Source organism: Uloborus diversus, unplaced genomic scaffold (genome assembly GCF_026930045.1).
Source record: "Uloborus diversus isolate 005 unplaced genomic scaffold, Udiv.v.3.1 scaffold_13, whole genome shotgun sequence".
Classification (NCBI taxonomy): Eukaryota; Metazoa; Arthropoda; class Arachnida; order Araneae; family Uloboridae; genus Uloborus; species Uloborus diversus.
Genome location: NW_026557987.1, coordinates 296211 through 320188, shown reverse-complemented (window position 1 = coordinate 320188; position 23978 = coordinate 296211). Strand labels below are relative to the sequence as shown.

Below are 23978 nucleotides of genomic sequence, written 5' to 3'. Positions count from 1 at the left end.
GAACGAAAAAGTTCGAAAAGTCGTTTAAATAAATTAGCTCATTTGAACATGGAATATTACTTAAAATTATCATTTCCTTCTTTCTTTTCTTTTTAAAACCGTTTTTACGATTATTCCTCTGCAAGAAAGGATAAAAAAGTTCAAATTTTTACAATTCGGCTAGTTGAAAAATAGTAAATTGAAGCAGTCATAATTAGATTTAAATTTTACATCAGCATACATATACACAAAATTGATTACATGAGGAAAACATCTTTTAAACAGAGAAGAATATTTTTTATTTTCCATAGTGGAATTACTTTAAAAGGAACTTTAGCTTTGTAAGATCTAATTAATTTATTCTGAATTTCAAGCTAGGGGTCTGGATCTGGACACCATCTCCTTTCTTACGCTACTGATATGGAATGGTGCTAGAGGTGAGCCACGAAAATTAATGTACTGCTCACTAATTAATGTACCGCCGCATTTGTCACGAAGTCTTGAATCCCGTAAAGTACACCAATCCACCGTAGGCGGCGCGGTCATGGTGGCTAATCTAGCCTCCCTGGTGGCTGGTTTTCGTTTAGATATCGTCTTAGTGTTAATGCCCGGGTTTATTTTCTTAGCTCTAATTATAACACATTTCCTTCCAAATAATTCATAGAACAATATAAAAAATAATTTTTCATTAATAATGACTAATGAATAAATAATAATTAAAATTATGAATTAATATAATTTTTGATAAACTGACACAAACTGATCATAATCTAAATTTTAACTGAATAAATATAATTTTTTTCAATTTTTGTTTTGAAAATATATATTTTAAAGGGAGGCAAAAAACAACAGTTTTCTTTATAGTGACATATTTTAATTAAGAAAATAATTAAGAAAATATAGTGACATTATTTTCTTAGCTCTAACTATAACACATTTCCTTCCAAATAATTCATAGAACAATGTAAAAAATAACTTTTCATTAATTATGACTGAAGTGAAAATTCCAATGATAAATATATTTTTTTCAATTTTTGTTTTGAAAATGTATATTTTAAAGGGAGGAAAAAACAACAATTTTTTTTATAGTGACATGCTTTAAACAACTTTTTTTTTCAAATACTCTGTTATTACATAGCGTATTATTATGGCCTTTAATGAATAAGAATTGCTACGATTATCTATATATTTATGATCCCTATATAATTATTTGTCTCTAGGTTCATACCATTGTTAGTTTTTTGAGACCTTCGAACCAAGCAGTCTTTAAATTCTTGTCAGTAGGATAGAGTTCCAAAGGAGCATGGAATCCGTTGGTTGTCATCTATAAAAGTAAACAAAAGGTATCATTTCGTGTTCATTACATTCAATTAATACGCACAGTAGGAACGTGCATTGCTAGAAAATCGCCCGTCAAGGTATGACGGGGGAAAATTGCTTCTACATTTGAACGAACCAATTTGCAACTCCAGAGCTCGAATACGCTACCTTGCGGTGACGAACAATGCTACCGAAAAAGGTAAAACATTCCATTCCACGTGTTTTCTTTGGGGTAAATTACAGGCTTCAGACAATTTTTGGTGTAAATTCATTTTAAAAGATTAGAAAAGAAAGCTTCCCACAAACACGATGAAAAATTACTGTCATTCACTAAGCGTCAAAGCAAGTTATAAGTTACGGCATTTGTTTGTTTTGCCTTTTTCATCCGCCATTAGACAGTGGCTGCAGCGCCCCCTATAATTTATTGGAGTTGCGAATTTAATTATTTAATGGGGAAATGATATGAAATTTACTGTTTTCCACCATAACTTTTTACAACTAAGTTTTAAAGGAATAAATTACAGCCTAAGTTGCTTCCTCATAATGTACTGTCTACGGTGAAAAAATGGTTAAAATCCGTCCAGTAGTTTTGAAGTTTACCCCGGACATCCGGACAGAGATTAGCCCCTTTATGTTTAAAGATGAGGATGCAATTCCTAAGAAAGCAATGTCATGCTTGCTCCAGAGAGGCCTTGTTTCAAAATTTACATTATGATTACTTTTAATATTGCTGTTGTTAGGCAACGAATTTTCGAAACAATGATTTTCATCTTAATCATTTGATGCGGAAATTACATGACATTTACTGTTTTCGAACATTACCTTCTCTTTATTGGAGTTGCGAATTAAATCTTGGGTAATACATTTTGATAGTTGAAATTTTAACCCTAACTCTAGTGGATTAACCTTAAAATCCAGTAGATAGCGTTCATTGTTGACCATTTTTAAGTTTCTTCATTCTCCTAAAATGACTGTCTTACCAGTAAAACAGTTAAGTTACCGGATCCAGTTCAGCCCTGTCACAATGAAGCCTTTCACTGCATGTCAAACATTGCCAAAAAATATTATCAAATTATCATGCCATGTCACGAGTTTCATAGCGGACGACGTCAGAAGCGTTACTCGATCTTTCGCTCGTATATGAGGATTATTGGGGCATCAGTAAACTGTCATTTGCCGCACTAGGATGGAGAAAAGTGTGGGCTTAGCATTGATGGTGCTTGGTAGAAGAATCAGAAACATCGAATTCACAGGAAATGGAAAAGGCAGTATCTTAGAGCAGGAATTAAAATGGAGGGAGCAAGTTCAATCATTGGCTTAGCAAAAGCTGACCAAAAGACCCCAAGTCACGTGACTCAACAATGACGAATGGTTGGCACGTTTTGAGTGAAACAAGCGAAAGAAACCTAATTTCGTCCAATGCTTTTCTTTAAAATCTATCACGTGACTTGGGGTCTGTGCTTCATCAATGAAAGTCTTCACTCCCTCCATTTTATCTCTTCTCAATGGGCAGTATACGTGATAGTCGAATCAAAGCTTCCATAATCTATACTTTATCACGGATTTTGGCGTGCGTTTTCTACTGAAATTTAGTTCTAATTGTAAGTAAACAACGCTTCGCGATAAAAATTCGCAAATACTTGATTGTAGCAACCCATGTTAATCTTCTTTTCATCCGATTTTAAAGTTAGATTGGTCTAAGGACGAGCATAAATAATCCTGATTTGCCCTGCATAATACCCTGTTTTACAATATATTTCCGCAGAGAAAAAATAAATATTAAACTTATTGACTTAATCTTTGTAACTTTTTTTCATTGTAATAAGTTTTGACTATTACTGACTATGCAGTATTTTTGAAAGGATTTCCTGTAGTTTGTGTTAATTTGTGACGACAATCTATCGCTTAATTTACTGTGTATTTTTTAAGTAAAATATTATCTGCAGTCAAATAAACATAAGCACGAAATACATTGTATTTTGGGAGGGTTGGGGCTCGCTGTACCTAGGACCAATTATTTAAATCATGTTAATCTTTTTATTCCATTTTATGATCAGTAGCTGATTGTAATGGTTCTCCGAATCCTATTTTGAAAACACATTCTACAGAAGGGTGGGCTGAAAAAGAGTTTTTCGTTACTTTCGTCAATGGGTAGCGCGGAAAAGGTGACACTGGCGGAAAAAAGTTTGAAATTTCGAACGAATGGATGCTTTTAGCAAAATTTGTAAAACAAAATATTTTTCTATTTTCGATATTGGGTAATGCAGAAAATTCTCATGAAATATCTCTTAGAAATTCCAATAATAGAAAAAAAAACTGCACCTGTCTAGGCCCTTGGAAGAGTGGTAATGACTAATATCCATCCAAACAATAATGATAATAATAATAATAATAATAATAGCTATGAAACTGTAGAAAAAAAAATGGGTAGCACCATTTCCAAAAAAAAAAAAGGAAAATGGCTTTATGTTTGGATTCAGAGGATCATCTTTACCAATAATAAAGCTGAAAGTCTCTCTGTCCGGATATCTGTCTGTCTGTCAGGATCTCTGTGACGCGCTAAGTCGGGGACCGTTCGGCCGATTTTCATGAAATTTGGCAAAAAGTTAGTTTGTAGCACGGGGGTATGTGCACCTCGAAGCGATTTTTCGAAAACTCGATGCGGTTCTTTTTCTATTCCAATTTTAAGAGCAAAATTTTCATAAGATGGACGAGTAAATTATCATAACGTGGAACTGTAAAATGGGCACAAGCCAATTGGCGAGAAAATTCACCTTACACTATTTGTAAATATACAGGTGAACCAAAAGAGCTTTTAATTTTCTATTACAGGCAAAGCCGTGCGGGTACCACTAGTTTTAAATAAGAGTCAGCAGGAATTGTGACAGAAGCATTTTGGAGGGTTTTTTTTTTCTGCGCGCCTGGAAATCAATGGAAAAGTTTCGTAACAGAAATGTTAAATTAGCTAACTAATTCAAAGCACTAAACTTAAGTCGGGATCAGAGCCAAACAAATAAATAAACAAACAATGAATTTAAATACAGTAAAGCAGCCTCGTTTATCCGGCTCCCGTTTATTTGGAACTACGGTATATCCGAATAAAATTTGTGGAGTTTATTAAAAGTTTTATATAGCTAAAAATAGTCATTTTAACTGATGATAGCTGAACTGTAAGTTTGCCAAACATTCGCTTTTTATTTTGATTGAATTACAACTCCTACATAGGTTGTAGAATAAATTATCGTAATCTAACGAACAAATGACGTATTTGAAACGCCAGTCCGACACTACTACAGTAGAGTGGTTCAAAAAACCTTTTTTTCAGCTAGAGTTGAGGACACCCCCTATTTTTTTTACACTTACTAATAGTATTATGCTGTAAAAGTTTTAGCTTCTTACTCAAATTTTAAGACGGTGCTTAACGATCCCTTCATTTAACATTAGCCGTAGCATAAAAAATGCCACAAATTGAGAAATATTTAATTTCTCCAGCTGTTTTTTTTTTTTTTTTGTAAATAATTGTTTTATTGCAATGTATATGCATATTTCTAGTGTATACAGTGTTAGCCAAATTATTAGATTTATTGATTACATAACTATAGACACATTAACGAACAGTGGAATAATTATCTAGTATTTAGTATGCATTCCCTTGTTTTTGATGAGCATACTTTTCACAAAGTTTACACCATTTCTTAACTTTTTAAAAAAGGAGGTAAAAAAATTTTATATTCACTATTATATATACTCACATACACATACTTACTAATTACCTAAAACTAACTTTAAATATAACAAAACACACTAATAAAAAGAACTAGTGAACTGTTTAAGCTGATTGAGGTTATGTTCCTGGTAGGTAGATAAACAAAGAACATAAACAAAGCGCAGAGTGCTGCCACCTGCAAACATTACATTACGATAAAATAACGTAATAATCATTGTACAGTATGTAGGGGAAACCCTGCTAAAGTGGATACCCCGGGCAAACCGAATTTTGCCTATAACTCCCAAATAATTAGTTGGCTGGCAACCGTATTGTCATAGCAATGGTCGCCTGTTGCCGCTCCGTGTGCGGCATACACGTCGGGACGAGTTCCCCTCACGCGACGTCAGTGACCGAACAAAGTATTGTTACAAATTCTGTAAATAGTAATTATTGTAGGAACGTAACCTGTAAATAGTTTCCCGCAATGAATATACAACCCCTTTTTCATTCGGCTAAATTATACGACCCCTATTTTCTTTCTTTTCATTGATAACGGTCTACTACTTTACAGAAGCGTGTGGAATATTTGAGGAATTTCTTTTCGGTGTATTTAAGCCGTTAGCGATGGATAAACAGTCAGTTTCGATTCAGATTTCGAACGGAGAGCATTTTGCTCTGTTTATAGCGAGGCATTTCGCTGTGTTGTTTTCGTATTTGGAAGTAAATACGTGTGTAAACGTTGAGTTTACGGTGTTGTGTGATAATTGCTTAATTGCTGATGAATAATTTTGCAGTTGTTGACGATCCGTTACAATTTGGCGCCCAACGTGGGGCTACTTCAGGACTTTCTTGCAGTAAGTGTGACTTTGGACTTTTTTTTTCATAAAGACTTTTTAAATTTGGACTTTATTTTTATGGTGATTACTCGCGCAATGGATGAACAATTAAAACAACTTCTTGACGCAATCACCTCTGTGAAGAGTGATATGGCGGCTAATCAAGAACAATTAAAAAATGATATGGCGGCTAATCAAGAACAATTAAAAAATGATATGGCGGCTAATCAAGAACAATTAAAAAATGATCTGACTGCAAGTATGTTGGCAAATCAAGACCAGTTAAAAAGCGATTTAACGGTGCTGAAAAAGGACTTAACGTCTAACCAAGAAGAAATTAAAAACGACCTTATTTCGGTAAAGACTGTGATGGAAAATAAATTTAATGACATAGAGCATCGAGTTGATGCTATTGAAGAAAAATTTAATACCGTTGAAAGCCGATTCAATGCTGTAGAAAATAAATTTGAAGAAGAAGATAGAAGATTTCATCTACTTAAAGAAGAGATCTTTAAGGACGTGGAAAGGAGATTGGCGACCGCGGAAAGCAGCTCTGTACAGTTTTGCGCTTCCACATCTGTTGCTAGACCGTCCATTAAACTGGCCACATTTGATGGGAAAAGTTCGTGGCAGGTGTACAAGACCCAATTCATGATAGTGGCGGAAGCGAACGGATGGGACTCTGCTACCAAGGCCTGCCATCTTGCAGCATCCCTGAGAGGTGACGCAGCGGACATTCTTCAGACCCTTCCGGACGGCCAGCGCCTGGATTTCGCCGCCCTCACATCTGCATTGGAGCTTCGCTTCGGTGAGAAGTGCCAGAAAGATTTCAGCCGACTCCAGTTGAAGTCCCGTTTCCAGAAAACCGGGGAAACCCTGCAAGAGCTTGCGGCGGACATCGAGAGACTGTCTCATCTTGCTTTTTGCGACTGTCCTGCGGATGTTCGAGACAACCTGGCACTCAACTACTACATCGACGGGGTTCGAGATCCGGAAATCCAGAAAGCTCTACGGATGGCGGATGTCAAAGACCTGAATTCTGCTGCTGTGTATGCGATGAGATACGAGGCCGCCCAAGAAGCAACCCGTGTGGATCGCCATCTAATCCGGACTCAGGAAGCTGATGAGTCTGATTCCAGGTCGTCCCACCTCGCTGAACTTGAGAGACAACTCGGTGACTTGACAAGACATCTGAGCAGCATAACAGCTCAAAAGAAACAAGAGCAGAAGTGCTGGAAATGCGGTAGTGAAGGACACCTGCGAAGGAGTTGTCCGGCTCGCCAAGCTACGCGAGGGAAGGAAATCACCACCACCAGAGCTCTGCAGATTTCCTCTTCTAGTAGTGGCAGTGATGGACTTTTCATTTACGCACATGTAAATGGGAACCCCTGCAGACTGATTGTCGACACTGGAGCCAATGTGACAATCATTAGGACAGATGTGGCTCGTGAATTTGGATTGAAACTGCTGTGGACATCGCCACGCGTAAGTCTCCAGACTGTGACAGGTGACAAGATCGAGATTGACGGTAAAGTGGACTTGGAAATAGTGTTTGGGAATGCCACCTACCATCATACGGCATTCGTCGCTAATATCACGGACCCCTTCATTCTCGGATTGGACTTTTTGAAGAAATATGACTTCACTCTCGACTTCAAGACTAATGAGCTGCACTCGATGAGAGAAGACATAGCCGTTTTCCCTGCAGAAAGTGATGTAAAATCCGCTCATCAAATAATTGCCCAAACAGATTTATCAATTCCCTCAAGGTCAGAATCATTAATACCCGGCTCCATTGAGGAAAGCAATAGTTTTAGATTTGGACTCATTGAATACCCCAACTTAAGCAATAACCCAAAAGGAGTGCTGGTAGCATCTACGCTTGTGGACCTTTCTAAGGATGTAATTCCTGTGAGAGTCGCCAACGTGAGTGAAAGGCCAAGGAATATCCGAAAAGGTGAAGTGTTGGCAACTTGTACTCCAGTAAACTGCATCATTAGAAGAATCAATTCCCCTGAGACTGTGTCTTCTGAGTCCTTGACGTCGAAGTTAATTGGGAGTGCGCCATTATCGAAAGATCAAAGAACTGCTGCGGAACAATTGGTGGACGACTTCAAGCATCTGTTTTCATCTACATCGGAGGATGTTGGCCGTACGAATTTAACGCAGCATAGGATCTACACTGGAGAACACCCCCCTATTAAACAGCATCCAAGACGACTACCGTTCGCTAAGAAGGAAGAGGTTGAAACCCTTCTGAAAGAGATGAAGGAGAATGATGTAATCGAACCGTCATCCAGTCCTTGGGCCTCTCCCATCGTCTTGGTCCGAAAGAAAGATGGCTCCACCAGATTTTGTGTCGATTACCGACGACTGAATGAAATCACCAAGAAAGACAGTTACCCTCTTCCACGGATAGACGACACCTTGGACACTCTTTCCGGACACAAGTGGTTTTCGACCCTGGACTTGAAGAGCGGCTACTGGCAGGTTGAGATACACCCTGATGACCGAGAGAAGACAGCGTTTACAACTGGACAAGGCTTATGGCAGTTCAAAGTGATGCCCTTCGGCCTCTGCAATGCACCAGCTACGTTCGAGCGTCTTATGGAGACAGTGTTAAGAGGACTCTCTTACGAATCCTGTCTGGTCTACTTAGACGATATCATCATCGTGGGACGCAGCTTCGAAGAACATCTGGCAAATCTTAGGAAGGTGCTGCAGAAGCTTAAGGAAGCCAATCTGAAGTTAAGTCCGTCCAAATGTTATTTGTTCCGCCGGGAAGTGAACTATCTTGGTCACATCATCTCTTCTGAGGGTGTGCAAACCGATCCAGAGAAGGTATCTGCGGTCAAGAGTTGGAGTCGTCCCGAAAACATCCATCAGCTGCGAAGTTTCCTGGGGCTCTGCACGTACTATAGGAAGTTTGTGAAGGGTTTTTCCAACATTGCACGACCTTTGCATAAGCTGACGGAGAGCAAGCAAAAGTTTGAATGGTCCAAAGAATGCGAAGATGCATTTCTACGACTGAAGGAGGCTTTAACATCAACGCCTATCCTCGCCTATCCTCAGCCTGAAAAACCCTTCATCCTGGACACTGATGCGAGCAACGAGAGCATCGGAGCTGTTTTATCCCAAGAAATTGACGGAAATGAACATGTCATCGCTTACTGGAGCAAATGCTTATCCAAGTCGGAGCGAAATTACTGCGTCACCAGAAAGGAGTTACTGGCCATAGTGAAAGCTGTAGAACACTTCCATCATTACCTCTACGGCCGAAAATTTCTGCTTCGGACAGATCATGCCTCATTAACTTGGCTTTTGAACTTCAAAAATCCGGAAGGCCAGATAGCCAGATGGATACAGCGGCTCCAGGAATATGACATGGAGATCAAGCATCGAAAAGGGTTATCTCACGGTAACGCCGACGCTTTATCAAGGAGACCCTGTCCTGAGAACTGCCACTATTGTTCCCGAATCGAGAAACAGTATGGAACGACTAGCCCTACCGCCTATCAGGTGACAGTGACTCCAACATCATCAGAACCTGATCCATGGAGTGATGACCAAGTTCGAAAAGATCAACTTGAAGACCCCGACATAAAACCAATTTTAGAGTTCATGGAAAGTGACAGTCGACGCCCTAGCTGGCAGGACGTTTCCATCTTCAGTCCTGCAACAAAAAGATATTCTGCTTTATGGAACTCACTCCATTTACGGAACGGCGTGCTACACCGGAAATGGGAATCTGACGACGGCAAAACATCTAGGTGGCAGTTACTACTTCCCCGATCAAGGATTTCAGATGTTCTGAAAGAAATACATAGTAGTGCGACTGGAGGACATTTTGGTGTCTTGAAAACCCTCAATAAAGTTCGGGAGCGCTTCTTCTGGAGCAAGGCGAAGGATGACGTGGAGAAGTGGTGCCATTCTTGTGACGCCTGTGCTGCTCGTAAAGGACCGAAGAAGAGAAGCAGAGGGAAGCTACATCTGTACAACGTTGGAGCTCCTTTCGAACGAATTGGGATCGACATCCTGGGTCCTCTACCAAGAACTGCTGATGGGAACAAATACATTCTTGTTTCCATCGACTACTTCACCAAATGGCCGGAAGCATATCCCATTCCAGATCAAGAGGCTACTACCGTAGCAGAGACTCTAGTCCAACATTGGATCTCGAGATACGGAACACCTTTGCAGATTCATTCCGATCAAGGGAGGAATTTCATCTCTGCTGTGTTTAAGGGCCTATGTCAAATTTTCGGAATTGAGAAAACTAGGACAACACCACTACACCCACAATCGGACGGCATGGTGGAGAGATTTAACCGCACAATCCTGAATAATCTCTCACTTATGGTATCCAGAAATCAGCAGGATTGGGACAAGAAGCTACCTTTGTTCCTGCTGGCCTACCGCAGTGCTGTCCACGAGACTACCGGATATGCCCCATCTCAGATGCTCTTCGGACGAGAGCTTCGGCTACCTTGTGATCTCGTCTTCGGTCGTCCTCCGGATGCGCCTTCATCGCCTGAGGAGTACATCCAGGATCTCCAGGCCCGGTTGGAAGACGTTCATAACTTCGCACGAGAGCGAATCAACATCGCGGCGGAGAAGATGAAGACCCGATACGACACAAGGTCTACTGGACGTGAATTCAACGAAGGCGACAAGGTTTGGTTATGGAATCCCATCCGACGGAAAGGTCTTTCACCCAAATTGCAGTCGCATTGGGATGGACCCTACAAAGTCGTTAACCGACTAAATGACGTCGTAGTGAGGATCCAAAAATCACCTAATGCAAAACCTAGGGTTGTACATTATGATCGGTTAGCCCCATAATATGGCCATAGTTCATGAGTATTACGTAAACAACCATGGTTGATAACATAAAAGTTGTAGATAATTTTTGCTTTTAATGTTTAGTAATATTTCTTGTTATGATTGTGTTTTCTGTATCTGTTAGTTGTTAATTAATGTGTATATTTGTAAACTTGTGATAGAAGTTTGGCACCCTTTCTGGGGATTGTACTGCCCGGGACGTACAGTCCTTAGGAAGGGGGCAATGTTACAAATTCTGTAAATAGTAATTATTGTAGGAACGTAACCTGTAAATAGTTTCCCGTAATGAATATACAACCCCTTTTTCATTCGGCTAAATTATACGACCCCTATTTTCTTTCTTTTCATTGATAACGGTCTACTACTTTACAGAAGCGTGTGGAATATTTGAGAAATTTCTTTTCGGTGTATTTAAGCCGTTAGCGATGGATAAACAGTCAGTTTCGATTCAGATTTCGAACGGAGAGCATTTTGCTCTGTTTATAGCGAGGCATTTCGCTGTGTTGTTTTCGTATTTGGAAGTAAATACGTGTGTAAACGTTGAGTTTACGGTGTTGTGTGATAATTGCTTAATTGCTGATGAATAATTTTGCAGTTGTTGACGATCTTTCCTGTACATAGTGTAAATAAATTTCCTGTGCTTTTATCAAGAACTGTGTCTTCATTTCAAGAAAGTGGAAGTCGCACCGAATCCGTTACAGTATGTTTTGGGGAAAACAATATTAGTTTACAGAGGTTAGTGTTTCATCTATAACTTTAATACTATTTGTGACATGTTCTTTTTTATGGGTAGGATTTGATGTATTGTTATATAGCTTTCAACTATCCGTAAACGACGAGTTTAGATGCTCTGATTTTTTAGTAGTTTTTAGTAACCTCAAAAATGTACCTGAAGGGCAAAGCGGATTGGGCAAAGTGGATACCATGTTCACTATGCCCGGTCGTGACAAGTAACTTCATCCGAACCTTTAAGTCCTTCAATTTAAAGATCTCAAGACAATGCTACCATTGAAGACCGTCCTCACACTCCCATGGGATCTGAAACAACAGAATAAGCCCAAGGTAATGATGCTTCCGCCGCTTCACCCAAACCTCGATGTGCTAAGAACTACTACAGTCCTTCCGTTTTACAGCCTATTCCTCAGCCTGCTAAACCAATAACAACACGTAAGCTAAAGCTACAGTGTTCTACACTCCTGACAAGTACTCCAGTAAAGGACAATCAAAAACAAAAATTTGAAAAATCATAAAAGACTGTCATGAAGTAACTAGATGATAGCTTCTCAAAACGACTAAAGCTTCTCAAAAGACTTTTAAAAATACCACTATCAAAAAGATTTCTGGTACAAAACATAGGACTGCATAAGAGAATGATTGGAAGAAAGGAGTAAAGAAATTTGATGATGTAAGGTGCATTTTCTGTGATGAAATGTTCATTGAGGAAGATGATCGGCCAACGGATACAATGTGTATTTGTACTCAGGGTGGTGTCATAAAAAGTGTTCAGCATTCGAAAATAGTAATGATTTTCGTTGTGATAACTGCAATGATTAATATTGTAGCAGAAAAATGTTTTTTTTTTAATTTTTAATATGCACCTAAATTTTGGATATTGACTTTTTTAGTTTAATTTCTCTGTTTGTTATAATAATTAATATTGAAAAAAATGTTTTTTTTTTTTAATATGAGCCTTTAATTGTCGATGCTTGTTTTATTTTTAAGTTCTATTGCTTTTTTTGTAAGAACTACAATAATTAGTATTGTAGGAAAAATTTTTTTTAATATGCTTCTTTAACTTTCGACGTGTATTTTATTTTTAAATTCAATTTCTTTGTTTGTAATAACTACAATACTTAGCATTGTAGCAAAGAAAATGTTTTTCGGGTGTGTTTCTTTGGTTTCCGATGGTTATTTTATTTTTAATGTTTAGTTTTATGGTGTTCGCTTTGCCCTGGTACCAAATCCACTTTACCCGGGGTGTTGGGCAAAGTGGATATTTATGCCGTTATTGAAAACTGGCCTTATATCTAATAGTGTAATTAATATTAAGGACAACTGTTACTGCATTACGTAAGTTCATTAAATGAAGAATGATTATAAACAATTGTTTCAATTTCCAAAGTAATAACTAAACGACAATAATCAAGAAAAACTTAATGTATTCACGTTGCCCCGGTTTCCCCTACTGTATTTTAACAGTAAAATAAGTAGTATTTTAGTACAAATAGTGTACGAAAAAAAACAAAAAAAAAAAAACCTACTTTAGTCTAATAATTTGGCCAGCACTGTATTATAATATGTAGCATTGTTTTTTCAAGTTCGAAGTATTTTTTAAACCCCCCTCCCTATACGTATGACGTTTGGGGGGAGGGGGTTGAGCACCCTCTTTCAGTTGAAATAGGAAGCTAAAACTCTTCCAATATATAGCTATCTACAAGTTTAAAAATAAACTTGTAGTAAAAATAAACTAGTAACCTAGATACCGGTGTCCCGGTATCTAGGAGAAACTTTTTTTTTTTACATGTATTTTTGAACCACCTTAAGGTACAACTGAACTATATAAATGATAATGTGTTAGCGCGAAACAATCCTATGTTGCAAAGCGTGGTTTTCTGCTGGAATAAAAAGTGTGTCCTGTTTATTTAAGGATATCCAGAGTTTTGTTTGTCTTGATATCTTTTTATTTTGAATAATTTCATTTAATATAAATTTGGATATACATAAGACATAATCATAATATTAAGTTGCAAAATATAAAAATAAATTTAATGTATTTATTAATATTTGAAAATACTATATTAACATCAAGTCGTCATCCACTACACATTTTTAAAAAATGCATTCAAACTAGAGTGGATGCATAAAAAGTATTTTATTAACGATTGTTTGAACAAGATAAATAAATATATATGGAAAGAGTGGTGAAATAATTGTAGGAATTTAAAAAAAAAATATCTTGTTAGGAATAAAGTTTGTCCAAATTTTCATCACCCCCCAACCCCCACCCCCATAAATTAGCAACATAAACTATAATTCATTTGAATATTTTGAAGCTAAAGCTGCACTACTATCTTAACTAAAAATCTGCACCAAAAGTGCATAGTTTTGTTCTTTAAACTAAATAATGGATTCCTACATTTTTTATTAAATAGTAGTATTTTATTTTACTATTAGCTGTAGTTCGTTTGATCCCCCCCCCTCCTATTAGATTTCACATAGGGGGCGTGCCACACAGGTTGAGAATCACTGCTATGGCGTTTACTTATTCAATCATTTACTAACTCTCTTATGTTTTCATTTATTAATTTATTTACTTTCCGTCATGAATAATTCCTTTATTTATGCATTCATTCACTTATTTATTTTTTAACTTACACTTTCTTATTTATTCACTTCTTTTATTCACTCATTAATATTTTCAACAAATATTTATTCATTTATTTACTTTTTATTGTTTTATTATCTATTCATTTCGTCATTCACTCATTAATTTTTTCAAAAAATATTTATTCATTTATTTACTTTTTATTGTTTCATTATCTATTCATTTCGTCATTCATTCTTTTATTTACTCATTCATTTGATTAAAAATATTTTTTATAATCTGATAGAAAATATGTCATTTGAAAAATATTTTGTTTTATACTTTGCCCCATGAAAAATAAAAGTGAAAATCCCCCCCCCCCTCTTTTATTAGGTACAAATTTACTGCTAAAACCAAAAAAGAAATATTGTTTCAAAATAAGTTTTATATTTGCTCCATTAGAGAATACTGCTGAAAACAGAATAGGATGTACAGTATTTTCATTATCTTACGAAAAGTTTAATATTTCTTACTCTGTACACAGAAATAGAAAAACAGGCAACATAAAATTCAAAGAAATGTCTTAATTAAGCTGTAATTCAGTAAAAAGGGATTTAAACTACTTGAGGTTCTACAGTAGTTTTGCATAACAAAATGAAATACAACAAAGTAAAATGCAAAAAAAAAAAAAAAAAAAAGTAGTAATTAAAAACGAACAATAGATTTTATCACTCGAGAAGTAACTTTGCCTTAACTGTTGGTAATCATGGAAACTAAAAAATCTGAAACTTCAACATTCTTGGGTTTCGTCGTCTTTTTTACTTTTCTTCAGAAAACACTGAATTTTCCAGCTTTTTTTAGCCCTAGACAATTTTTTTGCTTTGTCCATATACTTACGCTACAATATGCTACAAGTACCCCACATTTTCCCTAAAAAAAGACAAAAAACCCACGTTTCTTTTAAAAAACCCAGCTTTAGTTGGGTTCTTTTGGGTTTTATTTAAAAAAACCCAAAAAAAACCCTGGGTACATGGGCTTTTTAAAAAACCCGGGTTTTTGCCATCCCTGCTATAGAATGCAAGGGTTTTTCAAACATAAAGAGAAACAATAGACATCATACATGATAGCATCATCATATCCATAGGTGAATACACTGAAACCTGTACTTATGCATTCATTTTCCTTTAAATACTTCAAAATATTTTCATCTTTTTTTTTGAGCAATCACGATTGCTTATTGTTCTCACTTGACCGTCCTTGATGTTCCGGTTCCTTTTTCAGCTTGGACCAGGGCTGCAGCACCACCGTCCACCGGCGGCGGTGCGGCTGGTCCTGAGCACTGTCCCCCGGAATCCACTTTTGCTGGGCGGTGGCGTCCATGTCCTACACACACGAACGCCTACACACACACACACGAACGCCTACACACACACACACACGAACGCCTACACACACACACACACACACACACACACGAACGCCTACACACACACACGAACGCCTACACACACACACAAACGCCTACACACACACACACACACACGAACGCCTACACACACACACGAGCGCCTACACACACACACACACGAACACCTACACACACACACACACGAACGCCTACACACACACACGAACGCCTACACACACACACACACACACACACACGAACGCCTACACACACACACGAACGCCTACACACACACACACACAAACGCCTACACACACACACACACACACACACGAACGCCTACACACACACACGAGCGCCTACACACACACACACACGAACACCTACACACACACACACACGAACGCCTACACACACACACGAACGCCTACACACACACACACGAACGCCTACACACACACACGAACACCTACACGCACACGCACGTACACAACACTCACTCACACACATGCATACATACACTTACGCACCCACACACATGCGCCTACCCAAACACACACGCTCGTGATTGCGAAAAACATAATTTGAATTCAAGATGCCAAAAATTCAAATTAATTTCTTTTTTTTTTTTTTTTTTTTTACTGAAAAATCTAATGGAAACTTTTCCTCTGAACAACAAAGCAAAACAGATAACTTACGATTTGCAAATAGATTAAATCTCCAGTGTACCGCCGCTCCTTGCTCTCCGAATCGCTGTATTCATATTTCCGATGATGTTTCGACACGACACAATTAAACAACACCAATAAAATTAAGTATAACCACATTCCGCGAAATCTGAAATGATCCTTCACTGCGCCATTTGACTTCGTAAGCGCGGGCCGTCGCACGGTCGAGCGCTTGTTCAAACACAAGACGCCCAATTTACTTTTTTATTTGCTCATGTCAGGGGATGGAATGGATGTTATTCAATTCTAACAAGTTTCGGCCTCTATTAATCCAAAATCAGCAGCTGTGTTAGCAGAGTTAACGTAATAATCGTTAAGTAAACAAGCGGTGTTAGGTGTTCTAATTTATTAGATCAGAGGTTACTTCAGACCTTCACGGACCCCCTCTGGAAAAATTACTAACTTCACGGACCTCCCCCCCCCCTCCTGTTCTCTAAAAAAAATGATTTGACGCAGTTTAATCTATTTTTTTTTTCTAATATTTCTTTACGCTTTTTTACTTCTTTTTAAAAAAAAGGAAGTATTGTATTCGCAAAAAAAATTTCACTCAAAAATCGACCTTAATTTCCATTTTGCTCACCCCCGAATGAATGTTGATTTTTTTTTTTTTTTTTTTTCGACTCGACCACACCTAAGAACGTATAAACGCGCGAAATATCCATTTTGACGATTCCCAAGTTAGTTACAACGAGTTTTCTCGCGACGTCTATATGTACGTGTGTATGTATGTGCGTATGTATATCGCATAACTCAAGAACGGTATGTCCTAGAAAGTTGAAGTTTGGTACGTAGACTCTTAGAGGGGTCTAATTGTGTACCTCCCTTTTTGGTTGCATTCGGGTGTTTTTAAGGGGGTCTTTTGCCCCTTTTTTAGGGGAAATCATTGTTAATTTCGTTGTAAACTCAAGTGGTGTTACAATTTGGCGGACACTTGGCGATATATCGCCAGTCTTTTGGTCGCCAAGTTTTGTCGCAGACTTGGCAACAAATTTGGCGATTTTTTTTTATTTTTAAATCTGGTTTCAGTTTGGCCAATGTTGGTGATATTTAGAGAGTAAACTATTGAATCACGTTAAAATTACCAATAATGGGAAAATGACATTAAATTGGAGTAAAAGGAAGTCATGTGATGCACACATCAGCTCGTTTCCTTTGAATTTATATATTAATTGTTCTGTATATTTTTCAGACCTTTTTTCTGGTTTTCATTTCTTACATTATTGTTTTGAGTTATGGAAGTAAAAATCTATTAGAAATTCAATTAGGAATTAAAATGTTAATAATATATAAATATTATTATAGTATATTATTAACATTTTAATATATACTGGTGTGCAAAAATTAAGGACGAGACGGTTTTTTCAATATAACTTTGTACAAAAGCTTTCCAAATCAACACATTTAATACCGTAAGATCCCCAATACGTAAGGACATGTGTAATGTAAGCAACACTTACTAAAAGAGAAATCAGAGGGATAAAAAGAAGCTTTATTGAAAAAGTAGCAATGCGACTGAAGGCCGAAACATCCCTGCGATGGGTGTCCAGCAAGAAACATCCGGGCTTTAGTAGGGGATATGATCTCCCCCGACTGCTAGGCAGTTTTCACAGCGTCTGCCCATGCTGAGAATAAGGCTGTCAATGAGTTGTTGAGGCATTGCTGCCCATTCGTCTTGCAGCGCCAATCGAAGCTCCCGAATCGTTACTGGTGGTAAGGTACGAGCTGCCAAGCGCCTGCCTAGAAAATCCCATACATGCTCGATGGGATTGAGATCCGGAGATCGTGCCGGCCAATCCATACGTTCAATATCCTCACTCTCTGAGAGCTGTTCGGCAGCTACTGTGCGATGACATGGTGCATTGCCGTCCATGAAAAGGAACTGCGGACCCATAGCGCCTCTAAAAAGACGCACATATGGAAGAAGAATCTCGTTACAATAACGGGTCCCGTTGACTGAACCTGCGTCGAAGATGTGAAGGTCTGTACGACTACCAAGCATGATGCCTCCCCAAACGAGAACACCTCGACCTCCATACCTGTCCCCTTCAATGATGTTCGAGGGATGATCCCGCTCTCTCCAGATGAGTATGCGATGAGAATCGCTACTCAGACTGAATCTGCTCTCATCTGTAAATAGTACTCGTCCCCATTCATTGTCTTTCCAATTCCGGTGTTCCCGGCACCACAGAGAATGCCTTCTCCGATGGGCAGGCATTAGAGGTACACACCCGTATAGGGCGTCGTGCAAACAGACCACCACCGTGCAGTCTTCTGGCCACGGTAAAACGCGATATCGGTCGTCCAGTCGTCTGTATCGTGTGTCTAGCGATTTCTCCCGCTGTCTGCCGCTTGTTTCTTCTGGCCTGCAAGACAATATACCGGTCATCTGCGGGTGTGGTTCCACGTGGACGACCACTACTGAACCCCCGGATAGCAGTTCATGTAGTTTGAAATCGTCTCCAAAGTCGTGAAACGATGCTGTGAGCAATACCGAACTCTGCAGCCACACTTGTCACACTGCGGCCTTCCTCCAACTTCCCAATGATTCGACCTCGGGTAAAAGCATCCAGATGTCGTCTAACAGATTGAATATTCGCCATTTTTCGCCGAGGCAGCAACTCGGTGTGATTTTAACTGCTATACGGCGTGCAATCTCTTTGCCAGAAATACTGATCTTACACCGACAACATGCTTTATACTACTCAGACACTCCCCCATTACGTCTGCCTGCATATCTGGGCATGTGCTACCGTACATCACCTTACTTAATCTCCTGATTGGTCTTTCTGTCCGCTCTGCCTCTTCGTTCAGCTGATATGCTAATTTTTCGACTTCGTCCTTAATTTTTGCACACCAGTGTATAAATATAATTTTTTAATACACAAATATAATATATATATAAATGTTAATAATTAAAAACCAAATTTCTACAACAAGTTTAATAATAAAAATGAACTTTTGAAGTTAGTGAACAAAACACTGTTAGAGTAGTTTAAGTGTGGTTTTCATTTCTTACATTAATATTTTGAGTTATGAAAGTAAAAATCTTTTAGAAATTCAATTGGGAACTAAAATGTCATCACCAAATTTCTACAACAAGTTTACTAACACAAATGAACTTTTAAAGTTAGTGAACAAAACACTGTTAGATTAGTTTAAGTGTGGCTTTCGTTTCTTACATTATTATTTTGAGTTATGGAAGTAAAAATCTATTAGAAATTCAATTAGGAATTAAAATGTCATCATCAAATTTCCACAACAAGTTTACTAATAAAAATGAACTTTTGAAGTTAGTGAACAAAACACTCTTAGAGTAGTTTAAGTGCGATTTTCATTTCTTACATTATTATTTTGAGCTACGGAAGTAAAAATCTATTGGAAATTCAATTAGGAATTAAAATGCTAATAATATATAAATGTTATTAGTATATTATTAACATTTTAATATATAAATATAATTTTTTAATGTATAAATGTAATATATATATAAATATTAATAATTAAAAACCAAATTTCTACAACAAGTTTAATAATAAAAATGAACTTTTAAAGTTAGTGAACAAAACACTGTTAGAGTAGTTTAAGTGCGGTTTTCATTTCTTACATTATTATTCTGAGTTACGGAAGTAAAAATCTATTAGAAATTCAATTAGGAATTAAAATGTCATCATCAAATTTCCACAACAAGTTTACTAATAAAAGTGAACTTTTAAAGTTAGTGAACAAAACACTGTTAGAGTAGTTTAAGTGCGGTTTTCATTTCTTACATTATTATTCTGAGTTACGGAAGTAAAAATCTATAAGAAATTCAATTAGGAATTAAAATGTCATCATCAAATTTCCACAACAAGTTTACTAATGAAAATGAATTTTTGAAGTTAGTGAACAAAACACTGTTAGAGTAGTTTAAGTGCGGTTTTCATTTCTTACATTATTATTCTGAGTTACGGAAGTAAAAATCTATTAGAAATTCAATTAGGAATTAAAATGTCATCATCAAATTTCCACAACAAGTTTACTAATAAAAATGAACTTTTAAAGTTAGTGAACAAAACACTGTTAGAGTAGTTTAAGTGCGGTTTTCATTTCTTACATTATTATTCTGAGTTACGGAAGTAAAAATCTATTAGAAATTCAATTAGGAATTAAAATGTCATCATCAAATTTCCACAACAAGTTTACTAATAAAAATGAACTTTTAAAGTTAGTGAACAAAACACTGTTAGAGTAGTTTAAGTGTGGCTTTCATTTCTTACATTATTATTTTGAGTTATGGAAGTAAAAATCTATTAGAAATTCAACTAGGAATTAAAATGTCATCACCAAATTTCAACTACAAGTTTACTAATAAAAATGAACTTTTGAAGTTAGTGAATAAAACACTGTTAGAGTAGTTTAAGTGTGGTTTTCATTTCTTACATTATTATTTTGAGTTATGGAAGTAAAAATCAATTAGAAATTTAACTAGGAATTAAAATGTCATCACCAAATTTCCACAACAAGTTTACTAATAAAAATGAACTTTTGAAGTTAGTGAATAAAACACTGTTAGAGTAGTTTAAGTGCGATTTTCATTTCTTACATTATTATTTTGAGCTACGGAAGTAAATATCTATTAGAAATTCAATTAGGAATTAAAATGTCATCACGAAATTTCTACAACAAATTTACTAATAAAAATGAACTTTTGAAGTTAGTGAACAAAACACTGTTAGAGTAGTTTAAGTGTGTTAAGTCATGCAAACAAAAGTAATTAATATGTAGTGTGTTGAGTTCCGGGGGGGGGGGGGGCTGCTGCGTCCTGCATGTACTTTAGCAAGAACTTTTTTATTCCTCATAAATTTGCTTTCTTTTTGAATTAAAATACCATTACTCGTCTTTCAATCTCTATTATATTTAACGTTTTAGCTGGATAGCACCATGGACCCCCTGACATGCATTCGCGGACCCACGGGGTTTCGCGGACCACAGTTTGGGAAACTCTGTATTAGATTCATGCAGGAAATAATTTCCTGTGTGTTTCAGGAATTCGAAAATTACTCGAACGATTAGAATTTGATGGGGATCAAGGGCGCCCATATAGGAGGGTAAGGGGAGGGGGGCTCAAGACCCCCCTTAGAAATTAGAACTTCCTTGCGTTTAGTACTTTTTTCTTTGCATAAATGTAAAAACATTTCTTTTCCAGCCATTAATGAATAATTTATTGAAAATGTCAAACTTTAATAACTCGAATCTGTACTAAAATCTGTGTCTATGGGGAAAATATCTGAGAACCCCTTAAAATTTTGCATATGGGTGCCCATGATGGGAATATTTTTAAATAGAAAATGGTGGCTCTGACACTTGCTCGTTTCGCTCGCCAGCCCCGTTCGTTGCGTACGGTGGCTGGTTCAACAACTCGCGGCAAACCTGTTCAACTTTGGCGAACGAATTGGCAAAAAGAATGCTCAGAGCAAAAAATGTAAATTGACGTTTTAATTAATAATATGAGGCAGTGCGAAGCAAAGGGATGCAAGTGCCGAAATTAAAAATTTGGAGATAACCAGTGCCAAATGGTAGGAGAATCTGTCTTCTGCTTTAGAACAAGAGATAGTACAAGTAGTACTGGTAGGTACTGCTAGACCGACCGATTTGGAAGAAAAACTTTAATGAAAAGCCTACCTAGGGTCTGAAATTTAAATGCGTTTTAGGGTTATTCCATCGTGACGAACGTAACATTCAGAGATTCTGTTTTGTTGCATAACATGAGTTTTAAACGTCTAATAAACTTTTACTTGTGGTTTTGTGGAATTTTGTGAAAGAATAGAACTTGTGTGCAATATTCATGCGATAAAACACAATATAAATGACATAAATTGGTTTTTGAAATTAAATTACTAGACGAACGTAACATTTTTTCGACCTTGAATTTTCAACATGAAAATTCAGCTTCCCATTTCTCTAAAGTTTAGGTAAATTATAAAAACAATGCAATGCATTATTTTCATTCTTTAACTTTATTTTTCATACCGAATAATACTCAATTTTCGTATAATGGTAACAGAAATGAATATTTCTTCAAAATATGACGTGTGACGAACGTAACTCTGAAGATGGACCATTTTAGAAATAGATTCGTTTAGTTTTTTAGACCGTTACGTGTCTAAATATTATTTAACAAGTAAGCACTGATACTTTGTCTTAAAACTAATACTTCTATCAACAAATTTTCACCGTGGATTAAATTAATGCTTTTTTATTGACTTCGCAATTTTTTTTCCTCTGTTTTGAAGTGAAATTTTTATGCGAGAGCTTTGAATTTCTGATCCCCAACCTTTTTGTGTCACGGAAGTGACGTATTTGTTTTTTAATTGCTCCCAAAAATAATGAAAAGTGATAGTATTTATGAATTTAGTTTTGCTAATGAAATTATCAATTTAATTTCAAGATTAAACTTAAGTAAGCACAACTTTTCAACCACGGATCATATGGAGTTTTCAAACGTCGAGATGAGACGAATCTATCTGAATGAGGGGAAAAGTAAAAATTTGATGCGTAAGTTCCGCTCATTTGAATGAGACTCTGCTTCTGCAAAAGCTGACATCGCTAAAAATAATAGATTTGTCCATTTCCGGCTGTAAAACGGATGTTTGTCTTTCCATACAATCCGTGGTCAGACAGTATTTGTAGATTTTGGCACTTTAAGCGTTTTAAATAATGCAGGTTTTCAAGGATTTCTTTGATTCAAGTCAAGTCATCAGTTTAAAAACGTCATCCACATTGCTAAAAGGTTTAGCCTTGACTTTAGTTTCTAAAGTCTTTAGTGGATTTTTATAACCAAAATTAACTTTATTATTACTATTATTTTTTATTGATTCTTGGTAGCAATTAAAAAGCGGATTTCGAGCAATTTTCAGTTTTCCCAATGTTTATAATCTATTTTCTTTATTAAAATGTACAATCATGTTGTGAATATAACTAAGTCAAACACAAGAGGAACAAGAGCTTGGCGTGAGAGGAAACATACGGATGAAATCGTATGTTAGAATGTAAAAAAGAAGAAAAGATAAAAGTATTACTTCTATCGTGGGTCTTTACAATGTATTTTTCTTTTAATCACTTACAAACGGAACTTTTTTTTCCAGAAAACTTGAGAAAGGTAATATTCTTTACAAAAACAAAATCAATTGTAAGGATTGATTTTTTCAAGAAGGCTTCTCCCAGGAACTTTTTGACGTTAATTTCTGTCACAATATTTCCAATATGGTTATTATTATTTAGCAAGATAACATATAAGAGCCTATTTTTCCCGGGACTGCTTGAAAGAGCATGCTTTTTGATTCTTTCGGTAAACTTGGCATGTTGAGAAAGGTGAAGTTGCATTGGTCTACAACTCGATACAAAGTTAGCTTACTAACTTCCCTGCAATTGATTCTCCTCTCCTGACTTCTCATTTTTTATTCCCCAGTCTCTGTTTTTTTTTTTTTTTTTTTTTTTTTGAGCAATCACATTGCTTAATGTTCTCACTTGACTGTTTTTGGTGTCCTATGATTTCATTTTCCTCCGCCATCCTCTGCAGCACCGCCGTCGACCAGCCTCTCCCGATGCTGCTCCTCTAGCAAAAACTGTCTCCAGGTTGCGTCCATATCCTACACACACACGCGCATATATACACAAATCTACACACACACACACACATACATACAGACACCTACGCACACATACCCACACACTCATACCTGCACACAGACACCTACACCCACATACCCACACACTCATACCTGCACACAGACACCTACACACACGCCTACACCTACACACACGCCTACACATACACACACCCACCCACACAAGCACACACTCCTACATACAC

At 36.9% G+C, this 23978-nt stretch overlaps 1 protein-coding gene across 1 annotated transcript in view; it reads right to left on the bottom strand.

The window, feature by feature from the left end:
- Window positions 1–16239, bottom strand: part of LOC129232599 (prostatic acid phosphatase-like) — a 53644-nt gene extending 37405 nt beyond the window's left edge. The window contains exons 1-2 of the mRNA XM_054866732.1: window positions 16097–16239; window positions 1208–1303 (exon numbers count right to left, since the gene is read on the bottom strand). Of these exons, the coding sequence (XP_054722707.1) occupies window positions 1208–1303; window positions 16097–16225 (225 nt within the window). The 5' untranslated portion in view covers window positions 16226–16239. The remainder of the gene's footprint in view (window positions 1–1207; window positions 1304–16096) is intronic.
- Between the last annotated feature and the right edge of the window lie 7739 nt (window positions 16240–23978).